At 37.6% G+C, this 17569-nt stretch overlaps 1 protein-coding gene and 1 pseudogene across 2 annotated transcripts; both read left to right on the forward strand.

Annotated features, from left to right (window-relative positions):
- The first annotated feature begins 290 nt into the window (after positions 1–290).
- Positions 291–4431, forward strand: LOC149750965 (zinc finger BED domain-containing protein RICESLEEPER 2-like; annotated as a pseudogene). Its single transcript, XR_016399029.1, has 5 exons — positions 291–427; positions 534–575; positions 1234–3259; positions 3344–3986; positions 4089–4431. The product of XR_016399029.1 is annotated as a zinc finger BED domain-containing protein RICESLEEPER 2-like (transcript).
- A 1231-nt stretch (positions 4432–5662) lies between these two features.
- On the forward strand, positions 5663–16685 carry LOC103714502 (serine/threonine-protein kinase VIK-like). The gene is made up of 11 exons (XM_039131450.3): positions 5663–6199; positions 7121–7195; positions 11812–11928; positions 13624–13718; positions 14465–14585; positions 14676–14755; positions 15297–15356; positions 15432–15553; positions 15634–15719; positions 15801–15916; positions 16089–16685. Exons 1-11 carry the CDS (start codon positions 5906–5908, stop codon positions 16180–16182), a joined length of 1260 nt encoding a protein of 419 aa, XP_038987378.2. The 5' UTR covers positions 5663–5905; the 3' UTR covers positions 16183–16685.
- The last annotated feature ends 884 nt before the right edge of the window (positions 16686–17569 follow it).

The following is a 17569-nucleotide window of genomic DNA, read 5'->3' on the forward strand; positions in this document are numbered from 1 at the left end:
GGCAAACGGCTAAGCCTCCTCGGCTCCTCTCCAACTCCAAGACAGACTCCAACCATCCTCCATTCCTCCTCCCGGCGGCCGGCGCGGTGCTTCTCTTCTTTCTCATCGTCCTCCTCCTCGGCGTCACGGTGAGTTCCCTCTTCTTTCCTCACTTCTCCTCATCGCGACGGAAATCTCTTTGCTCCTCTACCATTATCTCTTTGCTCCATCATCTCTCTACTTATCTGCTTTTGGTGCGACCTCCATCTCTGTCAGCGCCTCCACTCCAGGATCCTCCACCTTGCCAACCTCCTGGTCTGCCGGTCGCTGATTTCAAACTCGCCTGACGTCATCGATCTCGGCCATCATCCCCAGCCCTAGCTGGCCCGCCGACATGGTCAAGGACGAGAATAGTTGGACTGACGTCGACTATTGCAAGCAGAACGAGGTGAGTCCTCGATCAAAAGAATCCCATTAATTGATTTTAGTCAGGAGGGAAAAAGGCGAGATTTTGAGGGGATTTTTGGTGGGTTTTTTTTTTTGAATCTTTTCAGGGTTTTTGGATCGGCAGATGCACGTGTGTGCAGCTGGAGAGGGTGAGTTCTTGGCGTCTTCTTGGATTAATTTAATGCTCTCTTGGAAAGTTGGAATGGATTAGAATACAAAAGATTCTGATGTCACCCACCTTCTTCGCCTTTGTTTGGCATTCACTGCGCCCATCTCTCTCCTCTCTATATCACTTTTCTAGTGGGCTTTCCTCTGTTCTCTTCATTTTTTTTGCTAATTGAGATTTTTTTTTGAGCATAATGTGATTCCCAGTTGGTTTTGGGATCTGAGATTGCCTAGTTTTGGAATTCTAAGGTATGTTGGAATGGGATATTGATTTCCAAGCCTGTCGTCTTTCTTTGGCCGAACATATGTTTTCTTTTTTGTCTGTGACCGGGCTTACTGTCATTGCCTTCTTTTGTCTGTGACCATTTCAACAATTGCTAGCCCGAGCTGCTTGGGCTCGGCTCGGCTTGATGGAATTTTAGTTCTCTTTCTTTTATTTATTATTTCTGTTTATCTGTTATTATTGTTATTATTATTTCTTTATGAAAACGTGTTTGGGAGGAGAGCTGAATGTTATGCTTTCAAGTATTTAAATGAATTGGCATCTAAATTTGATTGGTTTTGTTTTGGCCTTAAATAGGTTTTGTATGGCATGCTTATGTACTAAATATGTAATTTGACTGGTTGTTTATATTTTTCAAGAAATGTCAAATGGCCAACATGAAATCGATCAACATGCCTCTACAGCTTATGGTGCAAACGAACTTGTTGAATTGGAAAATATTATTGATAAAGATGATGCAATGGATGAAATGAAAGAAATGGGTACAGAACAATCTTGGGATGACCCAAACAGGAGGAAGAGATTTGAGGTGTGGACTGAATTTGAAATCGTAACAGTAGATGGTAACACAAAGGCAAAATGCAATTATTGTAGTGCTAAATTGGCATGGAAGAAGGGGGGTGCCACAACTCATCTCAAAAGACATTTAAATGCTTGCATGCCTCGAAAACTTTCTAAGTCTAGCGAAGACAAAGAGTTAAAACAAAGCTTATTGTCGTTTGATGTTACTCAAGGTCATGCAATGCTAGCAACTTACAAGTATGATAAAGACCAGATAAAAGAGATTCTTGCAAAGATGTTTATAGTGCATGAGTATCCTTTTAGGATGGTGGAACATCAGTTCTTTGTTTTATTCTGTAAAGCTCTTACCCAAAATTTGAGCTAATAAAGCGGGTTACTTTGAGGAGTGACTGCATGAAAATGTTTGCAATTGAGAAGCAAAAGTTGAGGTCAATGTTAAGAAATGTTGATAAAATTAGCTTAACGACTGATCTATGGACCTCAAATCAAACAATAGGGTACATTTGCCTCACTGGACATTTCTTAGATTCTGAATGAAAGTTGCAAAAGAGAATTTTAAACTTTTGTAGCTTGGCACCTCCCCACACGGGAATTGCTATTGCTGATTGTATTCTTCGGTGTCTAACTGAATGGGGGATTGAAGATAAGGTTTCTACTATTACGTTAGACAATGCATCTTCGAATGACACAGCAATCAAAGTCTTGAGGGATAATTTTGCAATCAAAGAAAAGCTTTACTTCAATGGAAAAATATTTCATATTCGTTGTTGTGCACATGTTTTGAACCTAATGGTACAAGATGGTTTAGCAGAAATATGGGATGTAATTGAGAATATCCAGGAAAGTGTGAAATATCTGAAGATGTCTCCTTCACGACTTCATAAGTTTACTGAAATTGTTAAACAATTGAAGTTGTCAACCCCTAAAATTCTTCAACTTGATGTGCCTACTCGATGGAACTCAACATATGAAATGCTAGAGTCAGCATTGGAGTTCAAACCGGTGTTTCCAATGTACAAGGAAAGAGACTCCAACTATAAATGGTTACCATCCGAGGAGGACTGGATACGAGCTACAGAGGTTTCAAAATTTTTGGAAGTTTTTAATGAAGTCATAGAAGTATTCTCAGGACGTCAATATCCAACTTCAAATTTGTTCCTTAATGAAATTTGGAGAGTGAAGGAGAAATTAAATGATATGTCCTTCGATACTAGAGATTTTGTGATGCGCATGACTCGAAGAATGAATGAAAAATTTGACAAGTATTGGGGAGACTGTAACTTACTAATGGCAATTGGAGCAGTTTTGGATCCTCGCTATAAAATGCAGCTCATTATATTTTATTTTCCAAAAATTTATGGTGAGGATGTTTTTCAACGCCATATTGATGATGTTCATGAAGCTTTAGATATGCTTTACAAAGAATATGTATCTTCAGATGGACAAATAGATGTTGATGCTAGCAATATCCCTAGTACCTCCTCCAAACTGAAAAGAAAAAGAAGGGCTAATCATGCCTTTCATATGTGGGCTGAACAACATAGGAATGTTATTCCTTCAAATAAAACTAAGTTGGACATATATCTAGAAGAATATATTTGTAAGCCTGGTGATGAAGACTATGACAAGTTTGATGCTACGAATTGGTGGAAAGCCAACACTCTAAAATTTCGTACTCTATCAAAGATGGCTTGGGACATACTATCCGTTCCTATTACTACTGTTGCTTCAGAGGCTGCATTTAGTGCTGGAGGTAGAGTGCTTGATCAATATTGTAGCTCTTTGAAGCCTGAGACTGTAGAAGCTTTGATTTGTACCGGAGATTGGTTACGTCATGAGCTTGGATTGGAGCAGTCATCAAATGTAAGTATCATTTATAGTATTTAATATATTTTTTAGTAGTTAGTTTTTCAATTTATAATTTTTGTTTTCTTGTTTAATTTACAGGTTGATGAAGAGTTTATGCAATGGAATACAGAGACTGGTCTAAATTAGACTACTTGAGAACTTGAGATTTATTATGTTTATTGTGCTTCTTGAACTCTTTTGTAGAACTTGATTTGTATTGGATGTTTTTTAGTTTGGTGGGGTTTCACTTAGACCATTTAAATTCTCTTTGATTGTCATTGCCTTTGTGCTTGGATGTGGTTAATTCTTTTCTTTTTTGTCTGTGACCGGGCTTGCTGTCATTGTCTTTTTTTGTCTGTGACCATTTCAACAATTGCCAGCCCGCTTGATGGATCAACAGAAACAAGTTAGTCATGTTTATGGTTTCTACATCCTTCTACTCAAGGTAATGCTTCATTTAGCAGATCATTATTTATGACTTCCTCGCAAAGAAATTTTGGTCCAAGTTCTTCTACTCAAGGTAATTCTTCTTATTGTACTAATATTGGATGCAGAACCTCTTTGATTGTCATTGATATGATTATAGCTATTTTCATGCATAACTTGCATCTCTGAGCTGTCATGTACCAATTCTTGGTGCAGCTTTCCTGCATTGATTTTCAGCCTTCAGGCCCATAACAGAACACACCCGGAATGCGTCAGAAAGCCATCGAATTCTCCGGAGCAAAGATTCTGTGAAGCTGTGAGTGGTTTCAATTTGAAGCAGATTCATGCCCTTGATCTCAAAAATACAAATATTTTTGCCAGCCAACTAAAGTGCAGGCTGAACCCCCATTATGTTTAGGTTGGTGGTGAATGAGAAGATTGTCATACTCAGACTAACCATCCTCCGCATGTAACAGCCCTATATATGGACGTGGGACATCAAGGGATCTTGCATGGATGCAAGCTGTTTGTGGAGCATAATTGTTTGTATGAAGCTACTTTTAAGGATCTGATGTAGCTCATAGTCATGCATCACAGGCTTGTCTAAATTCGAATAATCCTCCACTGAAGGATTTTAGGATATACATAATGCAGCTGAGAATATGAGAGACAGGAGATTGTCTTACAGAGTAAGACATGCTTTTATGGTTACCATTATTGATTATAAGCGAGTGAAAATTCAACATTCTTAACAATTATCAGTGTATTGTGTTCTTGTACTTCTTTGTCCCTTTTTTCAAGAGCCTTCAATTATTCAAATTATTTCTATGCTGTTTCAAGGAAACAAGAAACAGACCACCGAGCTCGTACCGAGCCCGTTCAGGAGCTCGTAATTGAAACGAGCTTTACGAGCTCGAGCCCGAGCCTTTGCTTTGCCAAGCAAGCTCAAGCTCGAGCCCAATACAGAGCTCGGTACCGAGCCCGAGCCCGAGTTCTGTGAAATGAGCCGAGCCTGAACCTCTCCAAGCTCGGGCTCGGCTCGGCTCATTAACAGGCCTAACAGCACTTTAGAAATATAGTTATCAAACAGCAAACAGCTTTTATAAATGTTCTACTTCAGAGAGCTCTACTTCCAACAACTCTACTTCCAAAAGCTCTACTGCCAATAGCTCTACTGCTAATAGCTCCCCCAAACAGGATCTTAAGCTTTTTGGACATTAAATTCCGAGCTGATTCGAGGATTGCGGAGCGATCCACGAATCCTACCAACTATTTGTCGGTGTCGATGTCCAGAGCAAAGGTTCTAAAACTCTTCAACATGCAAGACATGGAACGAAAAATATAGTTTAGAAAAAATCAATTTGGAATGTACAATAATATCTTGAATTATTCATGAATAAGCACTAAAATCAATGAATAATATTAGAAGAATTCTTGATCAATCTCTTCATTGAAAATATCCCAGGAAATCATTCAAAAAGAATAATTCAACAAACTTTCAATACCTAAAAGTATACCTACCTTAACTATGTAATTATTCTAATATGCAAAGAGTAGTCACTTGATTCTGGATAAGATCTATTCACAAGCAGGTGACATAAAAAGTTAGTAAAGCAAAAGAAAGCATGAGATCATATAAGAATAATTTAAGTGAGAAAATGACAATTAGATTGCGACAAAAATTTACGTAAAAGAAAAAATCATCCCTTTTTATCACAAACAAAAGCTACTTATCGAACACCCAACTTATCGTCACTCTGGGGCACCCTATTGGTTGGAAAAGAAGCATTGATTACAACGTTTCGAAACTTGTTATTTTCTAACATCGGATATATTCGTGCTATGTAAATCATTCATTTAAATAAAAATAAATAAATTTAAATTTTTTTTAAAGCATAACATAGGTAACAATTACATCACTTATGGCCATTCCGAATGTCAGAAGTCGTACCCAGCATGGAGAATATTAAACGGAATGCGACTCGGACTGGTACGTCGCACAGCGGGTGCCGACTTCTTGCCCCCCTCGCGACTCAAATCGCGACGAAGCGTGAGCACGAAGTTTGGGTTGCAGATCTAGATCCGCGGACTGGGTCCCGAGACGCGTCCTCGAGGCAAAAGAGAAGGGTAGAGAGATTAGAGGATCATGAGGCCGAGAAAGTAGCGGTCGCATAGGATCCGCGATCGATCCGATTCCGATACGCTACGAGAGAGAGAGGGGTCGGGGGGAGAGAGATGAGCAGCGGCGGGGAGGAGGCGAGCGGGGCGGCGTCGTCGTCGTCGTCGTCGGCGAAGCGGAGGGAGAAGGCAAGGGTGAGCCGGACGTCGCTGATCCTGTGGCACACCCACCAGAACGATGCGTCGGCGGTGCGGAAGCTCCTGGAGGAAGACCCCGGCCTCGTCAACGCCCGCGACTACGACAACCGCACCCCGCTCCACGTCGCTTCCCTCCACGGCTGGATCGACGTCGCCAAGTGCCTCCTCGAATTCGGAGCCGACGTCAACGCCCAGGACCGCTGGAAGAACACGGTCGGTCGCCGGTTATCCATCCTTCCGTACTTCCTATATTTCAATTCATTATCGTGATTTCTCGTCATATCTCTGGTCTTCATCAATGCTTCTGCTGCATTTGGATTCATCATCTTGTTCTCATTAGATGGTTTTGGACAGTCAATTTTAATGCATAATGCGTTCGGATATCAGTAGAAGAATAGGCATGATTAGTATAAACAATCCTCATATCGAGAATTGAAAGGCATATGATGACACTCCTGTGTGCTGAGGCAGTGCTGGGAGATGTTTTCTATTGCTTGCTTATGCTCCTACGATAAAAATGTCATATAAGTTTTTCTTCTTATGTATCAGTATCCTTACATGGTAGAATGAATGATTATTAAGTGAAAAGTCTAGGTCTAAATTTTGCAAAAATAACAGATGTAGATTTTTTTTCTTTCTTTTTTGTTTTGGGTAGAATTGCTTCTGTTTGTCTAGCAGACTAGCGGGGTAACTAATCAATGGAAGTCCAGTTTAAAGAGAACTTTTACATCTAGACCATTTTTATGGAAAGCGAAGGGAAAAGTAAAATCAATTATGGTAATTATTGAAATTTAACTGAAATTCATTTAGAAATAAGAACATTTAACTTCAAACTTTTTTGGGAAAGAAGACACCATAAAAGTTCTCAAGGTATTAATTCCTTGTGCTTCATAGCAACCAAACAAATATTCTTCCTGATTTTCATATTGAAGAAATACATGCTGCTTTTGACCATTCTCCATATGTGCACAAATTGTAAGTCATTATGGTTGATGCTTGATTTCTAATTTTTTGGATATAAGTTGACTGTTGTTTTAGAAGGCTTCCTATCATCTTCTTTTCCAGTTATGCAGTACTTAGTTTTAAATTGCCTATATGTGTCTCATGCTGTAAATTGTAATTTGTTCTTCACAGCCACTGGCTGATGCTGAAGGAGCTAAAAAGCACAACATGATCGAGCTGTTAATATCGTATGGCGGCTTGTCTTTTGTAAGTTCTCTTGTTATGTTGGATAGGATTGAAGCCCAATTAGTGTTACGTCACTGCATACGTGTATACTATATGTCTGTGTCTTACAATAACTAATTGTGATGCTATTATAAAAGGCCTTTGTGGTTTCTTCTGCAATGGAGGAATTTATGTCTAGATAGCATATACTTATTTAAGTTTTGTTACTAAAGAATTTATGGTCTGTTTTGCTCTTGAAACGAGGTTCAGTGTTGGGTGGTATATGGCTATTAATTGAATTCATTTTTGGCTGTGAGAACCTGGCCTGAAACTTTGTTACATTGATTACTAAATAGCATCTTACCTGTCCTCCCTGTTGTATATGATGTGTCTATCCCATATCATTTCACTTTTTTGTTTAAAATTTTCTGTATACTTTATCAAGTATATTCTTTTCAGCTGTTTTAAGCTTTTCAAGTAATAAATAACCATTTGGCTAGTTTTTGTATAGCCTTTCTCTAATGCTCATCATCTTCTTGTATTTTCATTGATTGTCATACAATTTCTATATTTTTATATCTTTTCATGAGGATAAGGAGGGGCTTTTCTAACAGGAGCAGAACTGAATTTATATAATATCTCTAGCCCTCAGAGTAGTAGGTCTAACCAATAACGCTTCTTTCAATGCATTAATCCCAAAAGAGGTTTTAAGTTCTCTTGGCAGGGGACTGACTGGCATTTCATGTACCTTGTTGTATTGAAATTTGAAAAAAAAAAAATATTAATAGAGAACTTAAATGATCCTTTTCAATTAAAAACTAAAAAGTGATTTAACGGGTGCCATGTCAACCTAGTGCTAGGTGTAGCCCAGCACGATATGTGCAAATCTATAGTGGTTGCACTTAAACCATGTTTGATATTCATCATCGATTTTAAAAGTGCTCACATCAATATTCTTTTTTCAACATCTCTTTTACTTCCATATTTACGTAGAATTTTTTCCAAGATGAGCTGCATATTTGGAAATAACTAGTTCTAAGATATGCAAACTGAACACAAGCGAGACTTGTTTCAGACCAATCTTTCAAACTTGTAAACATTATTTAGTGCCAATTTGTACCAGGCTGTACAGGGCATACTGTATTAACTTGGTATAGCATTGATATAGTATGGAGGTTTGGTATGCCTATATATCTACACATGGCATGGGTGTTGTGCAGACTCTATTAGTGTACCATGTATCGATACAGGTGTGTACTATACTGAATCAGCAGGGCACCTATATGGTACCCAATGTAGAGACCTAAAACATTCCTTGTAAAACCTTTTCATCCTTCTCCAATAATCCTTTTTCGTACATAACTAGTGTTTATTGGTGTTTCTATTTTGTTCACCTAAATTAGAATCATCATGAAGGTGCTTATATCTCCTTTCCTAATAGCTTCTTTGTTAAGCCTTATGACGTTATTTTGTTTTCCCTTTCTATGATAAAAAGCATTCAGTTCCATTTTTTACTGTCATTTTGTTGGAATTGATGGACCCTAAGCGTTTTTTCCTTTCAAACAAAAAAGTGTTCCCTAAGAACAAAATAAGTCAACTTTCTTCTCTGCCAAATACATGCTATATGTGCAAGGCCATAGTTTTATTATTTCTAGGCTGTATATAGTGTTATTTGTTGTGTGCAAAAACATGGTGTGCCATTATAATAACAATTTCACATCAGATTATAACTGACACCTTGTAACAACAGCGATGACCAAATTCAACCATTTTAGATACTTCCAAACTATGAATTTGACATTTTATATTTAAAATAGTTCCTTGTATGAGCTCTTCATACAATGATAAAAATTATATATCATCCTCACTAGCATCCCAGCTAGTGGTTGACTATGAAAGAAATCCTCCAAGCAAAGGTCAGTGAATTGATTAAGTTCTTACTATTGGTTGTTAACTTGATGCCCACCCTCGAAGTTTTTTTTTGCCAAAGCATTGGCATAGGAAACTTTGGACAAAAAAGAGCAGTCATGAAACCTATAAAGATAATTTGTGGTCATGTAGTTTAAACTATTACAGCAAAGAGAAATTGACGATTCCAAGTTCGAAGATCAAGCCTTGTTAGCAAGAAGGTGAAGAACTTTGTGAAAGAGGATAACTTTTCAACACTCTATGTCATGGTTTTAGTTGAATATATTTTCAGTTTGATATGGGTTTTAAGTTAAGTTTATTGGCATGTTTGGTTACCAAGATAAGGGTCGGAATGGACTGTGATTCTTGTTTGGACCCAATGTTAGAGTAGGGTAACCTTTTGCATGCAATTTTGAACATTGGTTGAAAAAATTATGCATATTTTATATTCATGATCACTAAACAGTATTGAGTATCTATCACACATCGGTCTTAAAGCCAGAAAAGAGTTCATGAGTGCTCTATTCCATTTTGATTCCAATTTTGATAATCCTATGAATGAAACATAACAAAAGAGATCAAGGAGCCTTTTTCATAAATATTGTCTATTTGGTTGATTAAAGCCTAAGTTTAGATGCTCTGGATGGTCTACTGAATCTATATTGATCCAAATTTTTAGTTATAGTTCCAAGGCAACAATTTGAGGGCTACTAAAGGAGCGGCTGACCACTATATGAAGCCCTACTAAAGAGTGTTTCCACCACTCTTTGGGCGCGACAAGGGGCCGGATGACTGTTTCTTAGGGCTGGCTATGGGAGGTAAATCTCTAATTGGCCTTCCCTTTTGGCTGTGTCTAAAATGAGCTTTTAACCACCCCCTTGTATCAGACCAATGCTTGTGAGTTGCACTAATCCCCTTGCACCACATGGAAAAGGAAACTTTCATATGTGTGAAGTAAGTGCCAGATAGCATCACTCCTTTTCTTTGTTTCCTTTTTTGTTTTAGGAAAAAGTAAGGAGAGAGTGTTTTGATAGCTTCAAGCTTAATGAAAGTCTGAGAGATGTTTTAGGGTTTTAAAAGGGGTCTCTCTGTTGTAATACTGATTGTTACTCCTAGAAAATATATTCATACTTCTCATCTTTTCTTCTCTTTAGAAGATTGGTGCATCAATTTTAGGCTGTGGATTGTGGGCCCTTGTTGTGGAATCAACTTGGACTTCAGAAATCAAAAAAGATCCAGAAATCATCTTTCCTTCTCATATCCAAAGTCAATTTTGGATTCATACAAATGTAGGTTGATTGCTTTCGATCAACTCTACACCTGCAATCCTTACATATTCCTGGAGACTTGAATAGATTGGGAGTGAAGATGACAAGGTTCGATAGATGGAACTAAGTTCTCATCAAGTTTGCGATATGACTAAAATGATAGGAGGACCAAAATAAGTTGCTGTAAATTCCAACAGGTGTTACATGAGCGTGTTGGTGTAAGAATGTAACCTTAGAAGTTAGCTTGTTGAGAGTGCGATGCTTTTTTTTTTTTCTTTTTTTTTTTTTTTTTTTTGGGGGGGGGGGGGGGTGTGGAGGGGCAGAGTAATGTCTTTAATTTATTTTAGAAAATGTACAAGCAGAGTTATCTATGTATACAAAATCATTAAGTGGTCTAGGGAGGGCCTCAGACCAAAACCAACAGCCCCCATGCTCTCCAGCAAAACAAGCCAAAAAATTGGCTGGTTGATTGGCCTGTCTGAAAATGTGTGAAACCCAAAACTCCTGTAGCTGTGACACCATGTGCCATATATCAAGAGTACATGGGTGGGCCTATGCAATGGAAGTTGGCTGCATTGTATCCATTTAACCATCATGAGGGAGTCTCCCTCCAACCAAAATCTGAGGGGTCATAGTTGCGATATTGCCAATGCCATAGCCTCCCACGTGGCACACAGATCAGCCATAGAGATCGTTATACCCAAAATTGGGCAAGCTCTAACTGCTTGAACCTTGCCTTGGTGGTCTGGGACTAAGTAACCCACACCTGCTACCTTGTTGCATTGCCTGAAGGAAGCGCCAAAATTGATCTTCAAAACCCTGGTGAGAGGGGTGGACCAAGGAAAGATGGTTTTTAGAGGCCCTGAGCTTGTGCATGTGTGTTTTAACTTTTCAGTAAGAAACTGTACCCCCACCATTGTTTGCGGCTTTACGCCATCTCAAATTCCTATGAACCTAAAAAAAATCCTCATATAAGTGACTTGATACATAATTTTTACCTTCTAGGTAGTTTAATTGTTTTAAATCATTATGGGTGGCACTGTTTATAGTTTACGAAAATATCACGTATTATGATGCAAATACATAATAAAGTAGAGAAGGAAATGAAGGTCATACTAATATTTGATAATCCAATGATGAATTTATAGTCTTTGATGATTCAACCTTCATCGCTTTTTCAGTTTTGTAAAGGACTGTCAATGGTTTTGCACATATGTACAGTGACTCTATATGATACAGATAACTACAGCAGTAACTTTAGCAAATGCAAACTAGTTTGTTGAATATATAGTTCATTACTTCATTTGCTTTCATTATCTCAGACTAACAAAAGCTACTGGCTTCTCCATCTATGATGCTCAATTTCATATTGTTATATGATGATTTCATGAAGCTTGCATTCCTTTTGCAGTAGTATATTATTTAATTCTTTTTATTGTTTAAGCTTTTATAAGTAACTTTTTACCTGGATGCATACTGCAGGGACAAAATGGGAGCCATTTTGAACCGAAGCCTGTTCCACCTCCTCTTCCTAACAAGTGTGACTGGGAAATAGAACCCTCTGAGTTGGATTTCTCGACTTCAACCTTAATTGGAAAGGTTTTTCTCTGCTATTAATGTTTCTGATATTTCATCATGTACCAGCTAATGAATCTTGTACATTAATTTATTATTCAGATTTCAGTTTAGTTGGAAGAAGCTGAAAACTTGAGTCTGAAATGTTCTGAAGGTTTCGGGTTCCCTTCACGTTTCTGAATCAATTGAATGCTGGAAGCTTGTTATCAGCTATTAAGCAGTATCTTTAACTTTTTATTGCCCAGAATCATATATACAGTTGTTGTTCATAGAGGCTAAGAACTTGCCTTTGCAAAAGGCTTAACCTGCATTTCTCAACTATCTGCTACTTGAGAGCACATTTTTGTTGTTGAATATGAATGCATCTGTTTACTCCTGTATGTACCATGCATATTGTCTCTCTAGTATTCTGTATTAATCACTGCAGGACTGGGCTTCCAGGTCCACAGAAGATTCTTAATATAAAACCATGAGATGTCATCAATGTTTATCATTTACATTTGGAACTTCAAAGCTCAGACTATGTCTGAAGGTTGATACCAACTAAGTCATTTTTCGAAACACTACCTTGCAGAATTCCAAACCATGCAATTGTTATGATCTGAACATTCTTCTTGTTAGGCAACTAAAACTCTGGGCATGTTGATGCTGGAAGAAATCCACTAGTTCCTTAGCAACCATCAAATGTGGATGTGTTTAGGAGTTTGAAATGAGTGCAATAAAGCAAAACCAGAAAAATCAAGGATCAAACGTTGAAGGTCCAGTTAAATTTATGGCTCACCATTATGATCATTATCATAAATGGCCTTGATAAGAGTTCAGACTGAAACGAGAATTTGGGAGAAATATTTGCTTGTACACTGGATATTTGCCTGCCTTTTTGTGAGCTATTGGTATTTATTATTTATTTATGCTTCAAGCTCCATATAGGTTCGCCGACCTTACAACACTTCACCATAATGGTCCATCAAAATGTGATCTGCAAAAAGTGATATTCGAGATATCATAAGTCAAGAATTATTTGAAGTCCTAGAGAATCATGACATGACAGATTTTCCAAATGTGAAGTACCACTGAAACAAGATGTTGTTGTGATGGCAAAGCAAAAGGAATTGCTCAAACTAGTCACAAAACACCTGTGTCCCAAAGTGTTAGCACTTGTGGAAACCCAAAATTTGCAGTTTGTAGTTAACAATAGTCATTTAAGGAATGTGGAGTTGATGTTGCTTTTAATCATGAGATTCTGCTGTATGCTTGGCTGGATCATTACTTTGTTTCACAAATGGTTAAAACCCGCGCGCTGTGGTTCTAAAAAAAAAAAAAAATCGTACCGGCCGGTACGGGCCCGAACCGGCCGGTACGGGCCCGAACCGGCCGGTACGCACCCGTACCGGCCGGTTCGGATAAAAAACCGGGAAATACCGGTTTTTTATCCGTTCCGGTACCGGTCCACGGCCGGACCGGTACGTATCCGGTACGGGCCGGTACGGCATTCCATGGTTAAAACTTTTCTATGGAAAATTATTTTTTCAATGAACTTGTGATATCTAGGCATAGTGCATATGCTCCAATATGAACTTATTTTCCTCTTAGAAACATCTATTAAGCAACAAGTCATTCCGGTTACCTTAAATCAAATTAGTTTTTGGGAACTTTATGATGTTTTAATTTTCAAGTCTATCCTTGTTTTCTTTTAGTAATAATAGCTCATGATTGCAGGGTTCATTTGGTGAAATTTTAAAAGCTTATTGGCGTGGAACGCCAGTGGCAGTCAAACGCATTCTTCCATCTCTATCAGATGATAGATTGGTGATGTAAGGCATTTATTGCTTTGTTCATATTCTGACATACACAATTTTGATCTCATAATTTCATGGCCCTTTTTATTAAATGCATAAATGCAGAATTTGTTTCTTTGGGATATAAATACTCAACTTTTGAATCACTATTCAACTTAGCATATTCAATTAGCTTAATAATAGTATGTTCTATATACTAATCTTTAAAACATTTGTAATTGAAAAGATTCACAACTATGATACACCCTCAATGTACCTGCATTATCCTCCAAAATAATATAGATATATCTCATCTTTTGTTAATTTTTCCCTAAATTATTCACTCTTTTGTAGAAAAAATTGAATTTTCAGTTATGAACTTATTCAAAATCTTTTTTTACATGGTTCTATTGTCAAGAATTTTTTCATATTCTATTGAAAGGAAAACTATGTAAGCAACACTAATTGTGAACTAGTGTAAATGGGTAAAAGTTGATTTAGATTTTGGATATAGATTAATCAAGTTCTTTATTTTTTTCTGGATGTTAGCAAATTCTGAAATGATATAATAACAGCTTTAGAAATTCTTAATGCGACAAACTTTGCCATAGAGGCATCACTTCAATATGCAACTTTTGTTGTTCTTGTTTCCAAGAATGAGGATGTGGTGGAACTAAAGCACCAGAAATTTATTAGTTTGTTCAATGGGATCTCATTACATTTGGTGGATTTGACCCCATGGAAACAGCATATCCTTATAGTCTTGTGCTTTCATGATTCAGGCAAGATTTCAGGCATGAGGTTAAGTTACTAGTGAAGTTGCGCCATCCTAATATTGTTCAGTTCCTTGGAGCAGTCACTGAAAGGAAACCTTTGATGCTAATAACAGAATATCTGCGAGGGGTATGAATGATGCAGTCTGTTTAAAGCTAGTCTGCTATTGGTAATATTCTCTTGTTTCTGAAGCAATGCTTTGTGTCTATTTTGTTTCAGGGTGATCTTCACCAGTTCTTGAAAGAAAAGGGGTCACTTAGTCCATTAATGGCTGTTAATTTTGCACTAGATATTGCCAGGTAAATAAGATTTTCTTTTCTTAGTATTTGCTATTCATTTCATATTCATTGAAGCATTAACAGAAGTGCTGCTCTCCTTTTAACAAGATAGAAGGCAATGGCAAATATAAATGACAAATCCACTACATAGGCTTAAATACTCTTTATATGCACACTCTTATGTTAGCTTCAACTCTGGCAGTGTTTGCAAGTACAAAGCAAGAATAGTGTCTGCAGATCTTCTAGACTCATTTATTCATATCATAGAGCAATTCTGTTTTGATGTTGTTGGTTTCTTTCTTTCTTATCCATCCTTTTGGTGGGGGTGGAGAAAACTGTCTCCAAAATGTATTAAAGAAAATGTTAATCCAGTCTTGCCTAGGGATCATCCAAGTGCTTAATGTTTTCACAAGAATAGTTTTGTATTCATTTGATCTATTTTGAAAACAGATTCCTATTTCCGAGGATTGTTTGTTTATTTGGTTGTGCTGACAGCTTACAGCAGCACCTACGTAGACAGGTGGCTTCTTATGCACTTTTTCTTGGCTTTATGTGTCTACAGGGGCATGGCTTATCTTCATAACGAGCCCAATGTTATAATCCACCGAGATTTAAAGCCTAGGTAACTTCAGTCTGTGATTATTACATGCTGTTGTTTTGATTGAATATAGAGCTGATTTAAATTAATTTGCTTCAGGAATGTCCTCTTGGTGAACTCCAACGCAGACCATTTGAAGGTTGGAGATTTTGGACTTAGTAAGCTGATCAGAGTACAGAACTCTCATGATGTGTACAAGATGACCGGAGAAACTGGAAGCTGTAAGTTCTACACCTGTTTATCAGATTAAATAAATTATGAATTTTGGGCTGATTTTCATGTTGCTTTTTGAGAACTGAAGATCGATATATGGCTCCTGAAGTATTCAAGCACAGGAAATATGATAAGAAAGTCGATGTTTTCTCCTTTGCTATGATACTATATGAGGTAAGTTGCCTTGGAAATAACAATTGACTGGCAAGTATTTAGACTCCATACTTTTTACATATCTGTGCTTTTCTGCTGCAGATGCTTGAAGGAGATCCCCCATTCTCAAATTATGAACCATATGAAGCTGCAAAATACGTGGCAGGCGGACACCGTCCAACATGTCGAGCGAAAGGATATGTTCAAGAATTGAGAGAGTAAGTACAAAGTTTAGCTATTGAACAGCATAGGTGTCCCTCAACAACTAGTTACTGATTTTTTTTTAATTCCACCAGTCGTTTTGTAACCCTCGACCTTTGATCATTTTCCTCAGCTAACATTCTCAATGCATCATGTGACATTTAAGTTTTGGGTTATCAAATTCTGTAGGTTGACAGACCAATGTTGGGCTGCTGATATGAACCAGAGGCCTTCTTTTCTAGAGATACTCAAGAGGCTTGAAAGAATCAAGGAGAAGCTGTAGAGCATCACTGGCACATTTTGTAACTCAGTTTCTCAGATTATGTTTTTCTCTTGCATCATTGGGCATGCTACCTTGATTGGTATGGGAATTCATTATGCAGTATACTCAGAAAGTTTATCACATGATACATTAGAAAATTGACCGATGAACACCTGGCCATGGGCCATTTGTTGCAAAACAATGTAATTTGTTCCTCCTCTTTTCTCCAGCCTTTTTTTTTCTTTCCAATTTTCACTTATTTCTGGTTGGCATTGTTGTTGGAAGTTGATCAAGGTAGCTATTGAGCCCTTTCTATCATTGCTCACATTGCAATATAACCAAGAATAGGCCATCAAATTTGCTGTCTGTAAAGTTACTTTCTAAAATTTGCGAGGTTGTTTTCTGTATGAGACATTCCTTTTGTACATTGAGATCTTGAATGTTACCAAACAAATGTTAGTTTGCTTGCAGTGTTGTGCTGATCTGTAAACGGGACATTGTACTATATTAATATGGTTTGCATATGTGTCGATCTCTTTGCAGCTTTCGACAATTCTACATTATAACAGTTCCAAATCACATCCTTCATTATACTATACAATTATGGACTCGCTTGTTTTCTGGTGTAAAAATGTCACGCCTAATCAGCTTTTGTGAATCTGTGAAAAGTCAGTGATCCATTTCTTATGCAGCAGGACGATGTTCTAACTGTGCTACCCAAAAAGAAATCGAGCAGTTCCACTGGCCAGAAAGAATGCAAGTAGTTCCACTTGTTGTACAAGACACTGTGACTTCTGCCCAGATTCACCTCTACCTGCAACGTTTTTTTCAGTGGAAACTTCATATGCTTATCATAATCGGCCTTTATACCTAATCCACATCCTCGAAGACACAGGTAACTCCTTAGTCCTGGCTTAGTTAAATCAATAACATTCAAAAGAAAAATAACATAGTTGTAGTTGATGAAATGAAACTAACAAGTTGAGATTAGATTAAAATCATTGCCAAAACTTCAGGCTTAAACCAGGATTTTAGTTTAGGAATCCAATAGAAATATATTGCGAAGAAAGGCTCTCAGCGAGGGTGACTTCCATTTTAAGAGCCTAGAGATATTCAGTGCATTGAGTCTGTAACCTCCTATTAGATCCCAGGCTTTCTCAGAACAATTCTATAAAAACGCTTGGCTTCCCACATCAGCTAGCTAGCTTGATGACTTGGATATCTATTATTCAAAGCCATATCACTGCATTAGGACTATTAGAATATTTCTAGCAACAAGTTAATCAGGATAGAAACAAGGCCATCAATTCTAACGACAATGGCAAAAATTATCAACAAATTATTCCAGGAACCCACATGGCATGATCAAGGGGCTCCCAAGGAATGCTACCGAAAAGACCTGCATTTT

The sequence above is a fragment of the Phoenix dactylifera genome, chromosome 18 (genome assembly GCF_051530095.1).
Source record: "Phoenix dactylifera cultivar Ajwa chromosome 18, Ajwa_hap1_PhDact_Kaust_v1.1, whole genome shotgun sequence".
Classification (NCBI taxonomy): domain Eukaryota; kingdom Viridiplantae; phylum Streptophyta; class Magnoliopsida; order Arecales; family Arecaceae; genus Phoenix; species Phoenix dactylifera.

What these genes read in the sequence shown, in the direction of transcription:
- LOC103714502 (XM_039131450.3), top strand. Translation starts at nt 5,906, where the DNA reads ATGAGCAGCGGCGGGGAGGAGGCGAGCGGGGCGGCGTCGTCGTCGTCG. An exon ending in TTGCTATGATACTATATGAG is followed by an intron (nt 15,720 to 15,800) that starts GTAAGTTGCCTT and finishes TTTCTGCTGCAG; the next exon opens with ATGCTTGAAGGAGATCCCCC. An exon ending in TATGTTCAAGAATTGAGAGA is followed by an intron (nt 15,917 to 16,088) that starts GTAAGTACAAAG and finishes CAAATTCTGTAG; the next exon opens with GTTGACAGACCAATGTTGGG.